Source organism: Prionailurus viverrinus, chromosome C2 (assembly GCF_022837055.1).
Source record: "Prionailurus viverrinus isolate Anna chromosome C2, UM_Priviv_1.0, whole genome shotgun sequence".
NCBI lineage: Eukaryota > Metazoa > Chordata > Mammalia > Carnivora > Felidae > Prionailurus > Prionailurus viverrinus.
This window is the reverse complement of record NC_062569.1, coordinates 111,104,992-111,121,654: the sequence shown is the minus strand read 5'-3', so window position 1 is coordinate 111,121,654 and position 16,663 is coordinate 111,104,992. Positions and strand designations below refer to the sequence as shown.

The window sequence follows — 16,663 nt, the reverse complement described above, 5'->3', positions numbered from 1 at the left end:
GAATCTCAGTAACTACATGGCTTTATATTTAACCTCCTCCTCCAACAATTTTTGATATTGCACTCATAAATAAATTCTAAGAAACAGTCTACAAAAAAGACCATAAATTCATCTTCTCGGCCAGGATAAACAATGGAGTAAAAAGATATTTAGCAAAAGTATAGAAAAAATTTATTCAGTGACACAGTGATTTTGAGTAAGAAGAATCACATATATTATCAAAATATGACTGCCAAAAAGAAAAACCACGAAAGGATTTGTCATAAAGACTCTCCAGGATCCTAAGTTATAAAATGTTTTCTAACATTTAAGGGCTTGACGTTGGGGAGCTTATGGTTCTATGAAGCATTTGTCCCTTCTCTCCTAAGAGGAGATCAATTTGAATGAATTAGCCTAAGGATTTCTTTAAAGCATGCATTAAATTCCCAAGGTAATAACAAGCTGTAATGTTTAATAATTTTTACCTAGAGTGCTCAGTGACAATTCAAACCTAGGTATTAGAATAGTTTGCAGTGTTTCCGGGGTCCTTTCGCTGAGAACTAAAATAAAGAAGAAGTGAGTCAGCAACTCCCTGAGTCAGGATTTGACACTGTGGTTAACACATCATCATGTGAAGCATGCTCATTACACGGGGTGCACCGGGCAGCTGATGCCTTTCATGGGAAAAGCTGGCGCCTCCAGGAAAAGCTTCGCATAGCTGTTAAAATGTGAAGGTATAGGTTCAAAGGGTGTGGTGCGACATGGAAGATCAACATCACACGTACACAAGAAATCACATGCTGCTCCTTTTCTTCAGCAGAAAAGGACAAAGCAAGTTAGATTCTCTTGGACCGAGCGCCTGCTAACTTGCATGACATGAAGTTCTTATTAAAAGTCATGACACTTCTGGGGATTCTCCTGAAGTGTCATGCACGTAAGACTCGGGAAGCCTATTGAAACAGAAAACACAGACACAGTGAAGACTTCCAGGTTTCCCCTACCCCTGCAAGATTTGTGAGTTAAAAGACTGCATTCTGGTTTTTTTTTTTTTTCCTATACATCCCAAAAGACTGGTAAAAAGTGTGTGTAGTCAACATCTAGAATCTAGGGCTGCCTAAAATATGAGTCACCAAAATCAAACACATTGTTAACTCTCTAATGGAATTAGTCCAAGAAATAGGAAGGTTCACTACTGCTAGTAAGCAGTAGCAGGGGAAATCAAGGAGGTGGGAATGAAGGCATTGGTGTTTCTTTTTGTTTCTGTGAGTGTTGGGAATTATTAAAGAAAAAAAAGTTCTTAGAATTACCCAGTGTTTTTTCTGAAAAGTCTAATGCACTAGACACAGTAGGTTTCGTGGTTCTTGGCACTGACTCAGGAGTCACTGGAAGGTAAAAAAAAACAACTTGTAAATTAAGATAAAATGATGAAGCAACCAAAGATCATAAGGCACTTTTGGTGTCCAGTTAGAATTAGTAACGGACTCTTATATATACCAATCCTTTTCAAGTCCATGAAGGACTCCCTGGCTTGCCCCAGGCACCTGAGCTGAGACTTCTCCCAACCCTTCCTTGCTAAGTTTGGTGCACTTTCGATGTGTTCCAAAAAGCACAGTGAACTGACCACCATGAAAGTACTTATTAATCATAATTTTTTATTTGCCTGCTTTTTTCCTTCTCATTATTTCCAGGGCTTAGCACAACGTCTGGAGTAAGCAAGCATGGGACAAATATCTATTAAATGAATTAATAAATGGGCAAATAAAAGAATGACCCAAGGCAAAAAGGTTTATTTTAAACTATTACATTAAATATTTCTTCCAAACTGCAGTCAACATGCAAAACTTGGAACGGGGTTGAAATTATGTTAAGGATTCAAAAGCTCAACCACAAGGTTGTTCCAAATGCTAAATCAAAGGCAAAGATGAGCTCAGGTAAATAAGAACCAAGATCACTGGGATTCGGAATGAACTGTGAGCTACATGACTCCAGAATTCTGCCGGATAAAGACACAAAATAAACACAATACTTAATAATGAGGTATGGTGTTTGCCTAAGTGTTTCTGAAGTGGAAAACTGTGAATATGGTTTGGCAGAGAACTAAAATTCGTAGACTCTCCCATCAGATACTGTGCTAAGACAATAAAGTATAACTGGGAAAAATTAATACAATCTTTGGGGCAGAAAAGGACTTGGAGTCATCCACTGAGTCATGCCTATGCTTTTCTTGGTATTGACAAATTATATTGAAATTAGAAAAGTTACCCAGGAATTTTATTTGAATAGATTATTCCAGCATCTTAAATAGCTTCTACCTTTGACCCACACCCATAAAGGTGGGGAATGGAAGGTCCATCTCCCATGTAGGTCGAAGCATATACTTCTTACTCTGGCAGAAATATTCCTACTTGAATGGGTTTCTTGAAATCATGTTATTTTATTTCCCTACCAATATTTATCTTTTCTGGACCAGTTATGAATCCAAGACTTTAGTACAAGGTAAATGTCACAGATATTTCAATTTATGGTAATTTTACAGATGAAAAAATTCACTTTAAATTGGAGATATTTTGCTAAGTGTGGATTTGGGGAAATTCTGGGCAAATGTTTGTTTCACTGGGACTTGGATAAAGTGGTATTGCTCTGGCAAAAACTCTGTGGTTCAGAGAATAACATGTCCCCAGTGGCCTGGACTTGGGCAGTTCAGTAGAGAAGAAATGCTTGAATGTTTGTTAGTAACGGCTGATCAACTATGGGGAAAATGTATCCACATTTATTCTTGAAAGGATTTTTACTGAACTATTATATATTTTCTTTATATTTGGATTGTTAATCTTTCATAATCTTCTATAGATTAAGTGATTCCAGGCTGCCTTCATAGATATCAAGCTACAGATTTTGGAGGGATGATGGCATTTTGCTAAACTGACCACTTGCAAAAGTGAAGAAATGAAAAATGAACTCATGTCTTCATATAAAAGGAAAGCACCAAAACCACAGTATTACATTTTAGTATAAAAATATTTTAGAATGTTAAGGTGACAATTTTAATTGCGAGTGAAAAATATATCTTCCATATTACATATGGGTCATAAGATTCAATAGTTCCTTCTGCATCAGTTTTCCAAATGTTAAATTAAGGACCTACAATCTCTTTGTTTGTGCTTATGGTGAAGATTTCCTAATGGCCCCTCACTGAAAAAAGGTGTAAACTTGTCAATCATTTACCATTTCAAAAAATATTTATTCTTTCAAAATTAACAACATAGGGACCGCATTACCTGTTACGGGCCGTGCTGGGATTTTTTCTACTTCTGGTGTTTTAGATTCAGCAGGTAATGCCAACGTTTCATTCTTAGCTAAAAAGTCAGAGAACAAACAATTCACCTCACTTCCTCATAACACAGTGTCCAAATATAATTCATGAAAACATAATCAAGTAACCTATTATTTCAAGAAATCTATTTTGCTCTTAATTCTTCCCCCCAGGCAGTCAACAAAGTTATTGGGCATTTCAACCAGGGATTCTTCAGAATTCCATCTCCTCAACTCTAGGTAATTCTTTAAGATTTAAATTGGCATTGGAATGAAGAAAAAATAACAATCCAATACTTGAGATAATTCTCAAGTCATACTGATTCATAAATAGGAGTTTCTGGAAAGCATAGGTTGTATTGCAAATACTCCCTAGAATTTTATATGCAAGTACTCCTAATTTTAAAAAAAAGAATACATAGAAATTTTCTTCTATTATACATAGTAATAAAACAATAGGTTATGACACCAAAATTTGAGAAAAATAAATAAAACACATAGGAAACTAAGATATTTAATAATGTTTGTGGCAAAAAATAACAGCTACTTATTTGAGCCACATATTAACACTGATCTTTTGGTCTCTGTGGGAGCTAGCATCAAGAAAAAAATAATTGTTCCCCCATGTTTTTAACCTCTTCAGAAAACTATGGAAACTTTCTTCTAAAATTTAAGTATTCTTTTTTAAAGAAAATACATTCTTATACCAGGGATTCCCAATGATTAAGATATTTATTTTAAAAATACATTTAGGATTAACTTGACTCAGCTATGTAGCACCCTGAATCAATGACTTATTTGTAGTATTTTGAAAGTCTAGTGGCATGAATTAATTAATTCATCCTTGAGATACCCTAATCATGTAACCTTGGAATGATTATAATCAGATGGAATTTTTTTCTTTTTTTTTTTTTTTTTCAATTTTTTTAGAGTCCTAAGACTATACAGAACTTCTTGGGATTCTCAACTTTGGCTTTAGTGACATTTTGGGCTGGATAATTTTTTGTTGGTTCACGGTGGTGGGAGTGGGGCGGGGGGTGGTTACTGTGTGGTATAGAATGTTTGGCAGCATCTCTGGTCTTTACCCACCGGATTTCATTAGCATTTCCACAATTGTGAAAAACAAAAACGTCTCCAGATATTGCCATTTATCTCCTTGGGGACAAAGGTGCCCTCTGCTGAGAACTACTGATCTAAATGATTCTCTCAAAGTTCTTTGAGTATCAAAGTTTTAAAAACTTCCTTCTGTAGTTCACATCACTGTTGTAAAGACCATTTTCTTAACAGTTAACATGGGCTACAAATTATTTATTCTGAAGGACTTCAAGACAATTGTAAAGTCATCCCTTTCACAATAATAGAAATAAATCAGTTTCAATCTGTATTATGGAGGTCTACAACAAATTTTTACAGACAGCTGATTATTTTCAGGAATGATTTAAAGTGCTAGAAATAGAGGTCACAAGTGCTTCCATATTTGCCACATCTAACAATCAAGTGTGTGTTTTGGATTCATGTACACATAAAGTTGCACAGCATTTCTGTACAAAAGAAATGTTAAATACCATTGTTCAAGTTAATTTAGCAGGGCATAAAGAGAGGGACTCTATGAAATAATTTAAAAAGCAGATCCAGTAGAAATTTATAATAAACTCCATTTTTAAAATTTCTGAACTTAGCATTTTCTTCTGTTGCTGTGACAGCTTTTGTTTAGAACCACTGTGATTGTTAGCACAGGAAAAAACATTCAGATTCCAGATTTTTATGAACTCTGTTTTTTATGAAACCTGTTACTTTCAAGGTTTACCATGTAAGGTTTTTGTTTGTTTGTTTGTTTTGTTTTTGTTTTTTTATGTGAGATAAAGGGTTTTTTTAATGTTTCTTTTTTTTTTCTTTTCAGTGTCCTCTTCTCCTTCAAGACACCTTTGCGAATTCTCTCCTTCCTGGATAATAGCCTATGGTGGTTTCCTTGGCTGGCTAGGACTATTTGTCTATTTATTTTAACCTATAGATCTTATTTCAAACAATGCTCTGGATTACCTTGCTTTAGCTCCCTGTATTAAAAACATGCCCTCAGCTGCCAATCACATTAACCTAAAATTAGGCTGTTAGTGGGGGGAAAAAAAAAAGGTAAACTACCCTCCCAAGAGACATTTGTATTCTTCGCACATCGCTAATACCTTATAAAGGCATAGAATGTTTCTAAAAATGCCATTTCAGACATCAGAGAAATTGGTAGATAGAGATTTTTGAATGAAAGAGTCTTTATGTCTCTTATCAAGCCATGGGCATTCACCTACATTATGTACAACCATAGTCTTGGCAAGAACACAGTAAAATGCCACCAGAACATGGCCTGAAATCCAGGAAATTCCCTTTCCTCTCTGATTCTTCTCTACCTTTTTTCAACACAGTTGTTTCCTTTTATTTTTGGCAGGCTAAGTCTTGGCTTTGGCAAACCGTTTATATGCCCCTGGGAGGGGTGTGTGTAATACTAGCTTTCTTGTTTATTTCGTTCATTACTCACACCATGTGTTCTTAGAACAAAAGCTATTAATTTCTTGATGTCCCATGATGGGCCCTGTTGGAATGAGGATATTATTTTTAGGATTTACCCCCTCAAGAAAATAGTACATTTCTGAACTGCAGTGTTAAATAACTTCAGGAAACTTTATTTATCCCTTGGTAGTATAAAGCACTATTTAAGCAATATCTCTTCTCATTAAATACAGTAACCTTAAAATGTAATTTTTAAATGTATTCTTTTAAGACGGTACATTTGATGGATTTACTGGACATTTTCAAATATACTAGCTGCCAAACTTTTCAATGCACAAGAAATTTGTCATGTATTAAATTTAAGCTGGTGTTTTGCCAGAAAAGTCAAAAATTATATTTACTGTTTGCATACAATTTTTCTTTATTTAAATCACACTTAATCCTGAAGATTTAGTGGATCATATCAGAAAAATAAAAGCAGAAACAAAACAAAACATATCCACTGTGTAATTCTCTAAATAAAACAAAAAGACTGAATTGGTATTAAGGCAGCATGTAGAACTTCACAAAAACCAAAAAATTTAGGAAAGATCACACAAGACTAAGGAACAAAAAACATCATCCACTTCAAAATGGACAGCAGTGTTCTGGGAAAAAACTGCTCATTTTCAGCCTCCTTCACAAATTCTGTTTTTTGTGGTTTTGTTGGATGGATTAGGAACCACATCAGTAAGAGATTGGCCAGTTCCTTTTTTAACTCCTCCCCAACAAGACTCCCAAACAGGACCAGGACAAGGCATATAGGCTCTGGGCCGAGAACAGGTAAGTTTAAGAGTATTGAACACTGGATTCCAAATATAGGTTCACTGTGGAAATTCAATTTGGAAGGTTCCTGGCTCTTAACATGGCATTTAGATGATGCAGAGTTTAGTCACAGAGTTTGACAGCTAAAAGAGAAGTGATCGAGTCTGAGGAACAAATTAAGGAAATTTTGTCTAAAGTCACTTGTCTACATTCTTGGAGGTAACTCACTCTAGGACCAAAAGGTATGAATATGTCATAATAAAAATATAAGGATGCACAAAATCTCAAAGATTGGAAAATATTTTCACATCTTAATAAAATGGTGATATGTAAATTCTGAAAACTTTTCTAAAATTTGTGGGACTGTTCAGTCTAACAGTTAAGTGCTCTACTACTTACTTAAGGCTTTGTTTTTCCTTCTTTCAGTCAATTCTCAAATTAACAGGAGAATTTAAGAGTTCACTTTTTAAAACTGTTCCAATCTGATTGCCTAGCATCAAACAAGCAAAGGTCAGGAGAAATTTAGTCTGAGGTCCTGTCGTGGGCAGGACCTGTGTAACTTACCTATATAATAAGTGCTAAAGTTCTTTGCTAGTGCATAATTCAGAGAAAATATTCACCTTTTTTAGTTTTGTTCAATTTCTACTACATCATGCCCTCTCCTTCCATATTTACCAATAGCCCAAATCATTCTCTGGAGACCGTAGAGGGATGGTTCTCAAAGTGTGGTTCTTGGACAAGTGGCTTGAGTATCTCCTGGGTGCTAGTTAGAAAGGCAAACTCTCAGGTCCTACCCCCTAGCTACTGAAACAGTAACTCTGACGGTGGGTCCAGCAGTCTGTGTTCACAAGCCCTTCGGGACTTCTGATGCTCCATCACATTTGAGATACTGTGCTATAGAGACAATCCTGACTAATTTGATTCTAAAATGCAGCAACTAATTTACTCCACTGAACACCACAATTATTTCCTGGGCTCCTTTTAAAGGGTTTTGCTGTTTTTCCCCCTCCAAAGTGTTATTTTTTATGTTTTTAAAACACTGAAATTATATCAAGTTATTTATAGAAGTAGGAGGCAGTGTCAATCTCAAGTAAATAATAATTATAACATACCTGACCTCTACAGCAGTTCTCACTGAAAACATCTCATGGCCCCTTGACAGTATAGTACAATAATTTTTTAACAATCACTCTATTTGAAAATTTTACCTAAATAAATGTATTTTGGATAATTTGATAAATGTTCACTTTAAATATAAATACATTTCATATAATTTATAATAACTATTTACCTACAAAAGTGATTTGCATAAATACTTGCAACACTCTAATCTCTCTGTCCCTTACTATATTTTTTCCAAATTTTTTTCTCGTGGTAAAATATACATAAGATGCAGTATATCAACCACTTTAAGTGTATACTTCAGTAATATCAAATACATTCATAATGTGTGCAACCATCACCACCATCCATCTCCAGAACTTTTCCCATCTTAAACAGTGAAACTCTGTATCATTACACCTTCTTTATCCATTCATCAGTCGATGGACACTTGGACTGTTTCCATAACTTGGCTATTGTAGATAATGGTGCCATAAACATCACCGTGCATATCCATTCATTTGTTGATGGACACATGGGTTGCTTCCATGTTTTAGCTATTGTGAATCATGCTGGTATGAACGTAGATGTCCAAATACCTCTTTGATAACCTTTTTTCTAATTCTTTTGGTTATATACCCAGAAGTGGAATTGCTGGATCATGTGGTAATTCTATGCTTAACTTTTTGAGAAATGGTCATACTATGTTCCACAGCAGCTGCACCATTTAACATTCCCATCAATGGTGCACATGCCTTTTCCTTACTTTTTACTTTAAGATGCCCACATAGCTCATTTGCTGTATTCCTTGGATATCCTAGGATTATCAGTACTAGTAGTCAGTCACTGCAAAGTTCACATATACAACACTGCTGCTTACCTAACTGTGTCTTGATTGCATCTGAAATCTCAAGCATTATGGATGTAGGAAGCTTTACAGTGGTTTCATTGAGACCTGGAATAATAAGGTGGACTGCAAGGAAATAAAGTAAGAGGAAGAAAATGCATCATGACATAAAGTAAAGCTCATCATTTAACAAAAACTACAAAATTTAGCAATTATATGGCTTAATCACTTTTAAACCAAACCTAAAATGTCAGAAAAAAATATGACAGTACCTTTTAAATAGTTTTTTTTTTAAATATTCAGAACTAAACTACAAAATCCTGGCTTTTAATCCACAGACTCAAAAATCATAAAATGATTGTTTAAGATGTGTAGTGAAAAAGAACACCATTATTAATAATAATTTTTTAAGTTTAATTTATTTATTTTGAGAGAGAGGAAGAGAGAGAATCCCAAGCAGGTGCTGCACTGTCAGAGCAGTGTCAGATGTGGGACTCCATTTCACAAACTGAGATATGACCCGAGCTGAAATCAAGAGTGAGACGCTTAATTGACTGAGCCACCCAGGCTCCCTATTATTAATAATACTTTTTAAAAAGCAGCTCAATGCAACAAGGACTCCCTCCCAACTGCAACAACACTATGAGGCAGGTAGGATGGGTGCCACCATTCCCACCAGGCATGGGCTAGAAATGCTTCTCTAACATACTGTAATAGAGGTAGCAGCTCTTGGCTCCTAGCCTAGAATGCACACAAAGAAGGATGCTAAATATTCAAAGAAAATGAACCAATTTCAATTTAATAGACCTGCTAACAGGTCTAACAGTGTAAAATTCCATAATGGTCCTATTATCAAAAATAGCCTGACTTAATGCAGGTATAGATACCAAGATATACTCACCTAATATTGTTCCTCCAAAGGGAGTCTTATCAGGGGATTTAGTTGAAGCCCTGTGAGTAACATTCTGAATCACTGTTGAAATGAAAAAAGTTAACAGTGTGATGGGAAAAAAAATAGTAAGCAGTAAATAGCAGTACTGTGATGTGAAGCAATCTGCATGGGGTAAGCCTCGATATAACTTTTAAATTAGTAAAAAGTAACTCTTTGTACTGGTACACAGCCAACGAAAGGACTGGAAGGCACATCTCACCTTAACACCTACGCCTTTAGGTAATGAAAGGCTGTTACTCTATCATCAAGTGTTCCATTCTAATGAGATGAGATTTCCTTATCCCTACTCCCCTGCAACCTACCCAAGTTAAAAAAAATAGCACAAAACAGGCAATTAATACAGTAAATTTTAAAAAGTGAAAATGTATGTTCTCAAAGAATCTAGATTATTCCAATACTGACACTTAATACTGACACTGAGATTACACTTAAGACATGTGTTTTCTTAAAATGATTAATTATTGTAAATGTCTGATCTCTTCTACCAAGAAACTTTCTGGAAATATTGGAGTCATTTTAATAATTTGAAAAACTGAAAGTCAAAACAAAAACAATTGGATAGTGAAATGGAATAAGACACTATAATTGTCAAAAACTGGATGCCTTTACTTTCCTAAAGGGAGCACTAAATCATAGTTTTTGTTTCACTAATCCAAATATCCTATTAATGATTTTCTTCATGTATGCTAATTTAACCCTGAACAAAGCCACACATATTCAACTGTTTTTTTTAAGTTAATACTTAATTTTTTTTAAGTTAATACTTGTTATGGTTGCTTTGTCCCTAGTTGTCCAACCAGTGAGACTTGCCAAGACTTGACCTATTGGTATGAGAGCCAAAATTATTAAGTTCTAATTTGCTAGACCATACTGATTTTTTCACACTTTTGCTTTAAAATAGAAAAAATATTTTAATGTGCTATGCTTAGTTATCTCAGTGCAAAAAGTATATTAAAACTAGTTCTAAACTGTTAACTATATTGGAATTAAAATTTACAGAAATAGTTCTAAACACATATCCAGAGCAGACTCATACAAATTACCTTGTTTGATGACTGTTATTGGGATTAGCTTCCTTGGGACATATGCTGGCTGAAAAGAGAAGAGATTTGGCTTTTTAATTAGTGTTAAATTAAAAAATAAATAAATAAAGCAAAGACCTGGAAGTAGCCTGTCTTGTCTACGGTTGCTAGAAATCTTAGTACATATGTCTACCTCTATTTTTTTTTTTAATTTTTATTTATTTTGAGAGAGAAAGGGAGAGACAGACAGAGATAGAACTCTCACACACAAACAGAGGAAGGGCAGAGAGAGAACAGAAACAGAATCCCAAGCAGGCTCTGCACTGTCAGCACAGGGCCCCAAGTGGGGCTTGAACTCACCAACTGTGAGACTATGACCTGAGCCGAAATCAAGAGGAGGATGCCTGACTGGGCCACCCAGGAACCCCTATCTATCTTTATTTTATTAGGCTTACTTGGTTTTCCCCATAAATGTCCAAAGACTTGAGAGAAGCAATTTCTTCAGAGCTCCCATTATGTTACTTTACCTTGAAACTGCAATGGAAAGGAACTGAACCATGTGGGTTGTCTACTAGTTCACCTATCACTTCATTTGAGATGTGACCCAGCCAGATTCTGCCCTTACATTTCCCCTCAAACAGATGCTAAGCTACATATTATCTTTTAAAACTGCTCAGAATCCATTGTTTGAGTGTACCCAACTGCTGCTACTATGGGCAATCCAACCACCACACATCTCCTTGCCCAAGAAAGCAGAGATGGCATTCAGATCCAGAAATTTCTACTTCCAAATCTTGTACTCTTCACCATCCTGCACACATTTATGCACAAGGACCTCAAACTAGAAAGGCAGGTCCCAATGCATTCTCCCCTCTCCCAAATAGCCTCAGATGTCCTACAGCAAGTCCTGATGCCATGGAGTTACCTTGAACTAGAGACAGGTTTAGTGTTACCCTTAAAGTGGAGTAATCACTGGACATAATTGTGAGCCAAGGATAAGACAGCTAATGGATAGACATAGAAACAAAATAAGGAAAGCAAATATATAGGGAAGAATTAGACTAAGTTAAAGGAGTAATCATGAGTGAGCATGATGTTGATTTTTTAATGCTTGATTTAACCTGTATACATAACATAGAGACTCCATGTACCAGATCTGCTAAGAATCCAGAATGTGCTGAATGAGATACTTACCACATAGGTGTTTACACTTGTGAACAACAGAGACTCATTGATGTGCTAACATTTCAGTGAATGATATGCCCATAATAATGAGGGGCCACACAATCAGAAAGAATGAAATCTTGCCATTTGCAACTATGAAGATGGAACTGGAGGGTATTATGCTAAGTGAAATTAGTCAGAGAAAGACAAATCTCATATAACTTCACTAATATGAGGAATATAAGATACAAAGCAGATGAACATAAGGGAAGAGAAACAAAAATAATATAAAAACAGGGAGGGGGATAAAACATAAGAGACTCTTAAATAAAGAGAACAGAGGGTTGCCAGAGGGGTTGTTGGAAGGGGAATGGGCTAAATGGGTAAGGGGCATTAAGGAATCTACTCCTGAAATCATTATTGCACTACATGGTAAATAACTTGGATATACATTAAAAATAAGTTAGTTAATTAAAAAAAAGGGGGGGCCACAATACCAAACTTACTGTTTGCTATTTTTCTTCTTGTATTAAGGTCCTTATGTTTAAAAACCACAAAAAGTAGTTTACTATTGCCAGATTTCTAAAAAGTAGTATTTATACCTATGGACCCAGTGCTATAGACTGAATGCTTATGTTCCCCCAAAACTGATATGTTAAAACTTAACTCCCAAGCGTGATGGTAGAGAGACCTTTGAGAAATGATTAAGTCATGAGGGATCCAGCCCTCGTGAGTGGGATTAGTGCTCTTATAAAAGAGACTCCAGAGAGGTCCCTCCACCCTTCTACCCAGTGAGGACATAGTGATAAACTGGCTGTCTGTGATCCAGGAAGCAAGCTCTCAGGAGACACCAAATCTGCCAGCACCTCGAACTTGAACTTCCCAGGCTCCAGAACTATGGCAATTAAATGTTTGTTTTTTAAGCCACTCAGTCTATGGTATTTTGTTATAGCAGCCCTTGTGGACTAACACACACAGTAATTTCCTTCATCACAATCTAGCCTAATCTAATGTTGATCTAAGGAATTAAAGATCAATACCTTTACACATAAATTATTACCACTATGTGAAACAACTACATCATCCAAAAGCAGAAGTCTTATTAAATAAACTATGATTCAAATTTTTGACATCTGCTTAACAAAGTAGAAAATATGCATAATATAAATAAATATAAACATTACAATTATAACCACATTATAACCTCATTTTATAATGAGTATGTACAGACAGATCAGAAAGAAAGATCATAGTTTTTTTTTAAAACAGTGGCTATTTCTTATAAATGGATTCATTTCATCTTTTATACTTCTCTTTCTCAGTTCTTTACAAGCATGAATTACATTTTAATTAAGAAAAGTTATTTTGATCAACAGTCTGTTCAATTACTACATCCGGGTCTGTACTACAGAACTCATGTGCTATTGGTAAATAGAGGAATGATTTAAGTATAATTTATATACATTTTTCCCCAGACAAGGGGAAGGGAATAGTAGAAATAGAAGTATCACCTTCAGCAGGAGAAGAAAAAAAATTCTCAGCTTTGGTATCACACTGGCAGCAGGATCTCTTTCAGCTTTATCATAAGAAAATTAATTAGGAGCACTCGCACACAGGATCCTTTCCCTGAGAGATACAGGCTCTGCCTCGCGTGTCCACCTGTCCTGCTCTAGTGAAAGGGACACGAGCACATGGCCTTTATCATTTGAGAACTTTACTTTAATTTTTTAAAGTTTATTTATTTGAGAGAGAGGTAAACAGCCCAAGTGGGGAGAGGCCGAGAGAGAAAGGAGAGAGAGAATCTCAAGCAGGCTCCATGCTGTCAGTACAGAGCTCAATGTGGGGCTTGAACCCATGAACTGTGAGATCATAACTCAAGCTGAAACCAAGAGTTGAACGCTTAACCGACTGGGGCACCCCTCACTTGAGAACTTTAAATACCAGGTGTGCCAACCTCCAGCCACATGAGAACGACTTGCTGGAGGGGCCACATTATCCTTCCAGGTACTAAGGATCATTTTTGTTAGAGCTGTTGCTACAGTTCCAAAGGCTTTTTGAAAGCCCTATTTTTTATTTGTCCTATGAATCCTGCCACTTACAGCACATTTTGCAGAATGCGAAGTTTTTCAGACACATCACAATGCAGCAAAAACACCTACATGTTGCTGTGTTGACTGCTTTCAAATTTCATTATTTCAGTTTTTAGTTCCTTTGCTGTGATGATTTGTTTTGAACAATTTTTGACAAGAACAAATGGAAAATATTCCACTCTTCACGTGAATGGAACAAAGTTTCTCTTTGAGCTCTTGAGTATCTACCAATGTTCCGTTATGATGACATGACTATATGTACAATATGTGCTGCCAAAAAACAAGGAAATAATTTAGCTGCAGGACCCAGTTCTTTCTAGACCTATAATTACTCTCTTGCCTAATCTGCAATCCGAAGATGTACCAAGACTGGACTCATGAGCAAGTAGCTGCCTCTCTATAAGTGGGGTTTGTAGGGGCATCATAAAAATACTTCTGTCTAAAATGTCTATGCTGAAGGGGCACCTGGGTGGCTCCATCAGTTAAGCATCTGACTTTAGCTCAGGTCATGATCTCAGTTTGTGATTTTGAGCCCCACACTGGGCTGTCTGCTCTCAGCACAGAGCCCAATTTGGATTCTCTGTCCCCCTCTCTCTCTCCGCCCCTCCCCTGCTCACATTTTCTCTTTCTTTCTCTCTTTCTCCCTCCCTCTCTCTCAAAAATAAACATTAAAATGTCTATGCTGAAGGCTCTAAAATTCCCACTAAGAGGTTGACACTGTGAGTCCTTTCCCTGTATCTTTTTATGAAAGTGTAGGAAAGTCTGTTACCAGGATTCATTGAAAAATGAAATATTGTGATAATTTCCAAGTTAACAGTGTTTAACCAATTACAACCCAATTTTAATCAAACTGTTCTGTGTACAGTGTTTTTGAAAAAGGTACCAGTTCCTTTATTGCCGTCCCAGTTTTGCTCTCAGGCCATGTCCTTGCCGGCTCTCTTTTCTGTGGACCTTTTGTGGACTCCCATTCCTGCCACAAGCCTCTATCACCGCAGATCTTGTCCTCCCTTCATTAGAAACTCTTTTCTGTGTTTACTGTATGCCTGGATGTAAGCATATTTCCCTCCTGCCCTATAAGAAATGTGGTATTTCCTTTTTCCTGACTTTCAGGATACCCTGTTCCTAAAGAACCTAGGTTGTACTATATATATTCTGAGCTGGGGGACTAGTTAAGGGAATTCATTTCTACCATTTTTCTGGGGACCTGATGGCCAAGTATCAGGTGGGGAAACTCTATGGGGAGAGAATGCTGATGTGGTCAACAGCAATGACCTGATGACCAATTCAGCCTGATTTTAAGTTCTGGTTAGGGAAAGCCTATGCATAGCTGGAAATAACCACAGCAGTAACCATATAGGATAAGGGACTTCTTACTCACTCTGCATTATACTAACTTCCTCCTGGTATTATTTTGAAAATTAGCTTTAGTACATGTAGTGATAATGTTGTTCTTTCCAGCCTCTTCTTTTCAAGTTTGGCTATTTGGTGTTTTCGTGGTATCAGAATATTCATTGTAGATTTAACTAGTTTTAGCTCCTGAGATAAAGACAAGTTGCCCATTTGGGGAGTGGCTAATGGTTGCTCAAAGTCAAGCTTCAGTGGTTTAAGCCAAACCACATGAAAAGAACTTGGACCTGTTACACTGTGGTTTTAATTCATTTTTAGGATGTTCTAATGAAAGTTAGGAAACACATTGATTTAATCTGATGTCCTACTTGCAAAAGTCTTCATATTTCTGGTCATTTAGGGAGGAATCACATATACACCTTTGATAGTATCATTGGTCTAGATAGAAATTTTTCCAATTTCTGCTTAAGACACCAATTGCTACAGATACCTGATATATTCATTGTATACAATCTTAAGGTGTGAGTGGTGACCACATGGTATTTCTCCCTGTTCACTTTACTTATCTGATAATGGTTACACTCTAAAAATTGTCACAACTTCTCTTTTTGCCAATAATAGACATGGTTTTAAAGATGGGTGGATCTCTGATGGAAAAAAACAGAAGGGTAAAAGATGTCATATACTAGGGGAACACTTATTCTAAAGCGATTTTGATTAAATAATTAAACTTCTATTTTAAAATCTCTATTAAGGGGCACCTGGGTGGCTCAGTTAAACGGCTGACTTAGGCTCAGGCCATGATATCACGGGGTTCCTGAGTTCCAGCCCCCATCAGGTTCTCTTGCTGTCAGCTTGGAGCCTGCTTCAGATCCTTCTTCTCCCTTTCTCTCTGCCTGCCCCCCCTCCCCACATGTGCATACCCTCTCTCTCAAAAATAAATGCTTAAAATAAAATAAAATCTGTTAAATGCTTCAAAAACTGTTTAGTGAACTAGTAAGATAACTTAGTTTTTTTTAAATATAGACCTAATGTGTTAAAATTAGGTCCTTTTAGCCATGTTCTTGATTGGATCCTGCATAATAAAATAAAACCTATTAATAAATATTAGGTTTCACCTCTGTCAACAGAGGGTTCTACAAGCCCCTGGGAGGCTTGGTCCACTAAGCAAACAACTCTTGATTTTGGCTCAGGTCATGATCTCACAGTTCATGAGTTCAAGTCCCCTGTGGGACTCCACACTAACTTAGAGCCTGCTTGGGATTCCCTCTTCCCTTTCTCTGCTTCTCTCTCTGCTTCTCCCCCAAACTAGTTCTCAAGCCTGCACATACACACGCTCTTTGAAAAGAAAATAAACTTAAAAAAAAAGTGTGTTCTAAATTCTCGACATGGACCCAACAGCATAATTATGATAAATGTGTATTTCTTTCACAGTATCTTGAATCTCAAGTAATACAACTTGTATAGAATAAATCACAATCTTTAAAATTCACCTTTTGTCTGATTTTTCTGGAGGTATAGGCAGGGGTGAAAGTAGAATAAAGGC

General features: G+C 36.3%; 1 protein-coding gene across 23 annotated transcripts in view; it reads right to left on the bottom strand.

Moving 5' to 3' along the window:
• Positions 1-16,663, bottom strand: part of ABI3BP (ABI family member 3 binding protein) — a 265,227-nt gene that overhangs the window by 135,447 nt on the left and 113,117 nt on the right. For 16 of the 23 annotated variants that reach the window (XM_047874847.1, XM_047874857.1, XM_047874848.1 and 13 more), the window contains exons 7-12: positions 10,538-10,586; positions 9,444-9,515; positions 8,576-8,668; positions 3,258-3,335; positions 1,287-1,361; positions 465-539 (exon numbers count right to left, since the gene is read on the bottom strand). In XM_047874847.1, the coding sequence (XP_047730803.1) occupies positions 465-539; positions 1,287-1,361; positions 3,258-3,335; positions 8,576-8,668; positions 9,444-9,515; positions 10,538-10,586 (442 nt within the window). The remainder of the gene's footprint in view (positions 1-464; positions 540-1,286; positions 1,362-3,257; positions 3,336-8,575; positions 8,669-9,443; positions 9,516-10,537; positions 10,587-16,663) is intronic. The other 7 variants (XM_047874856.1, XM_047874860.1, XM_047874868.1 and 4 more) reach the window with 1 other exon arrangement.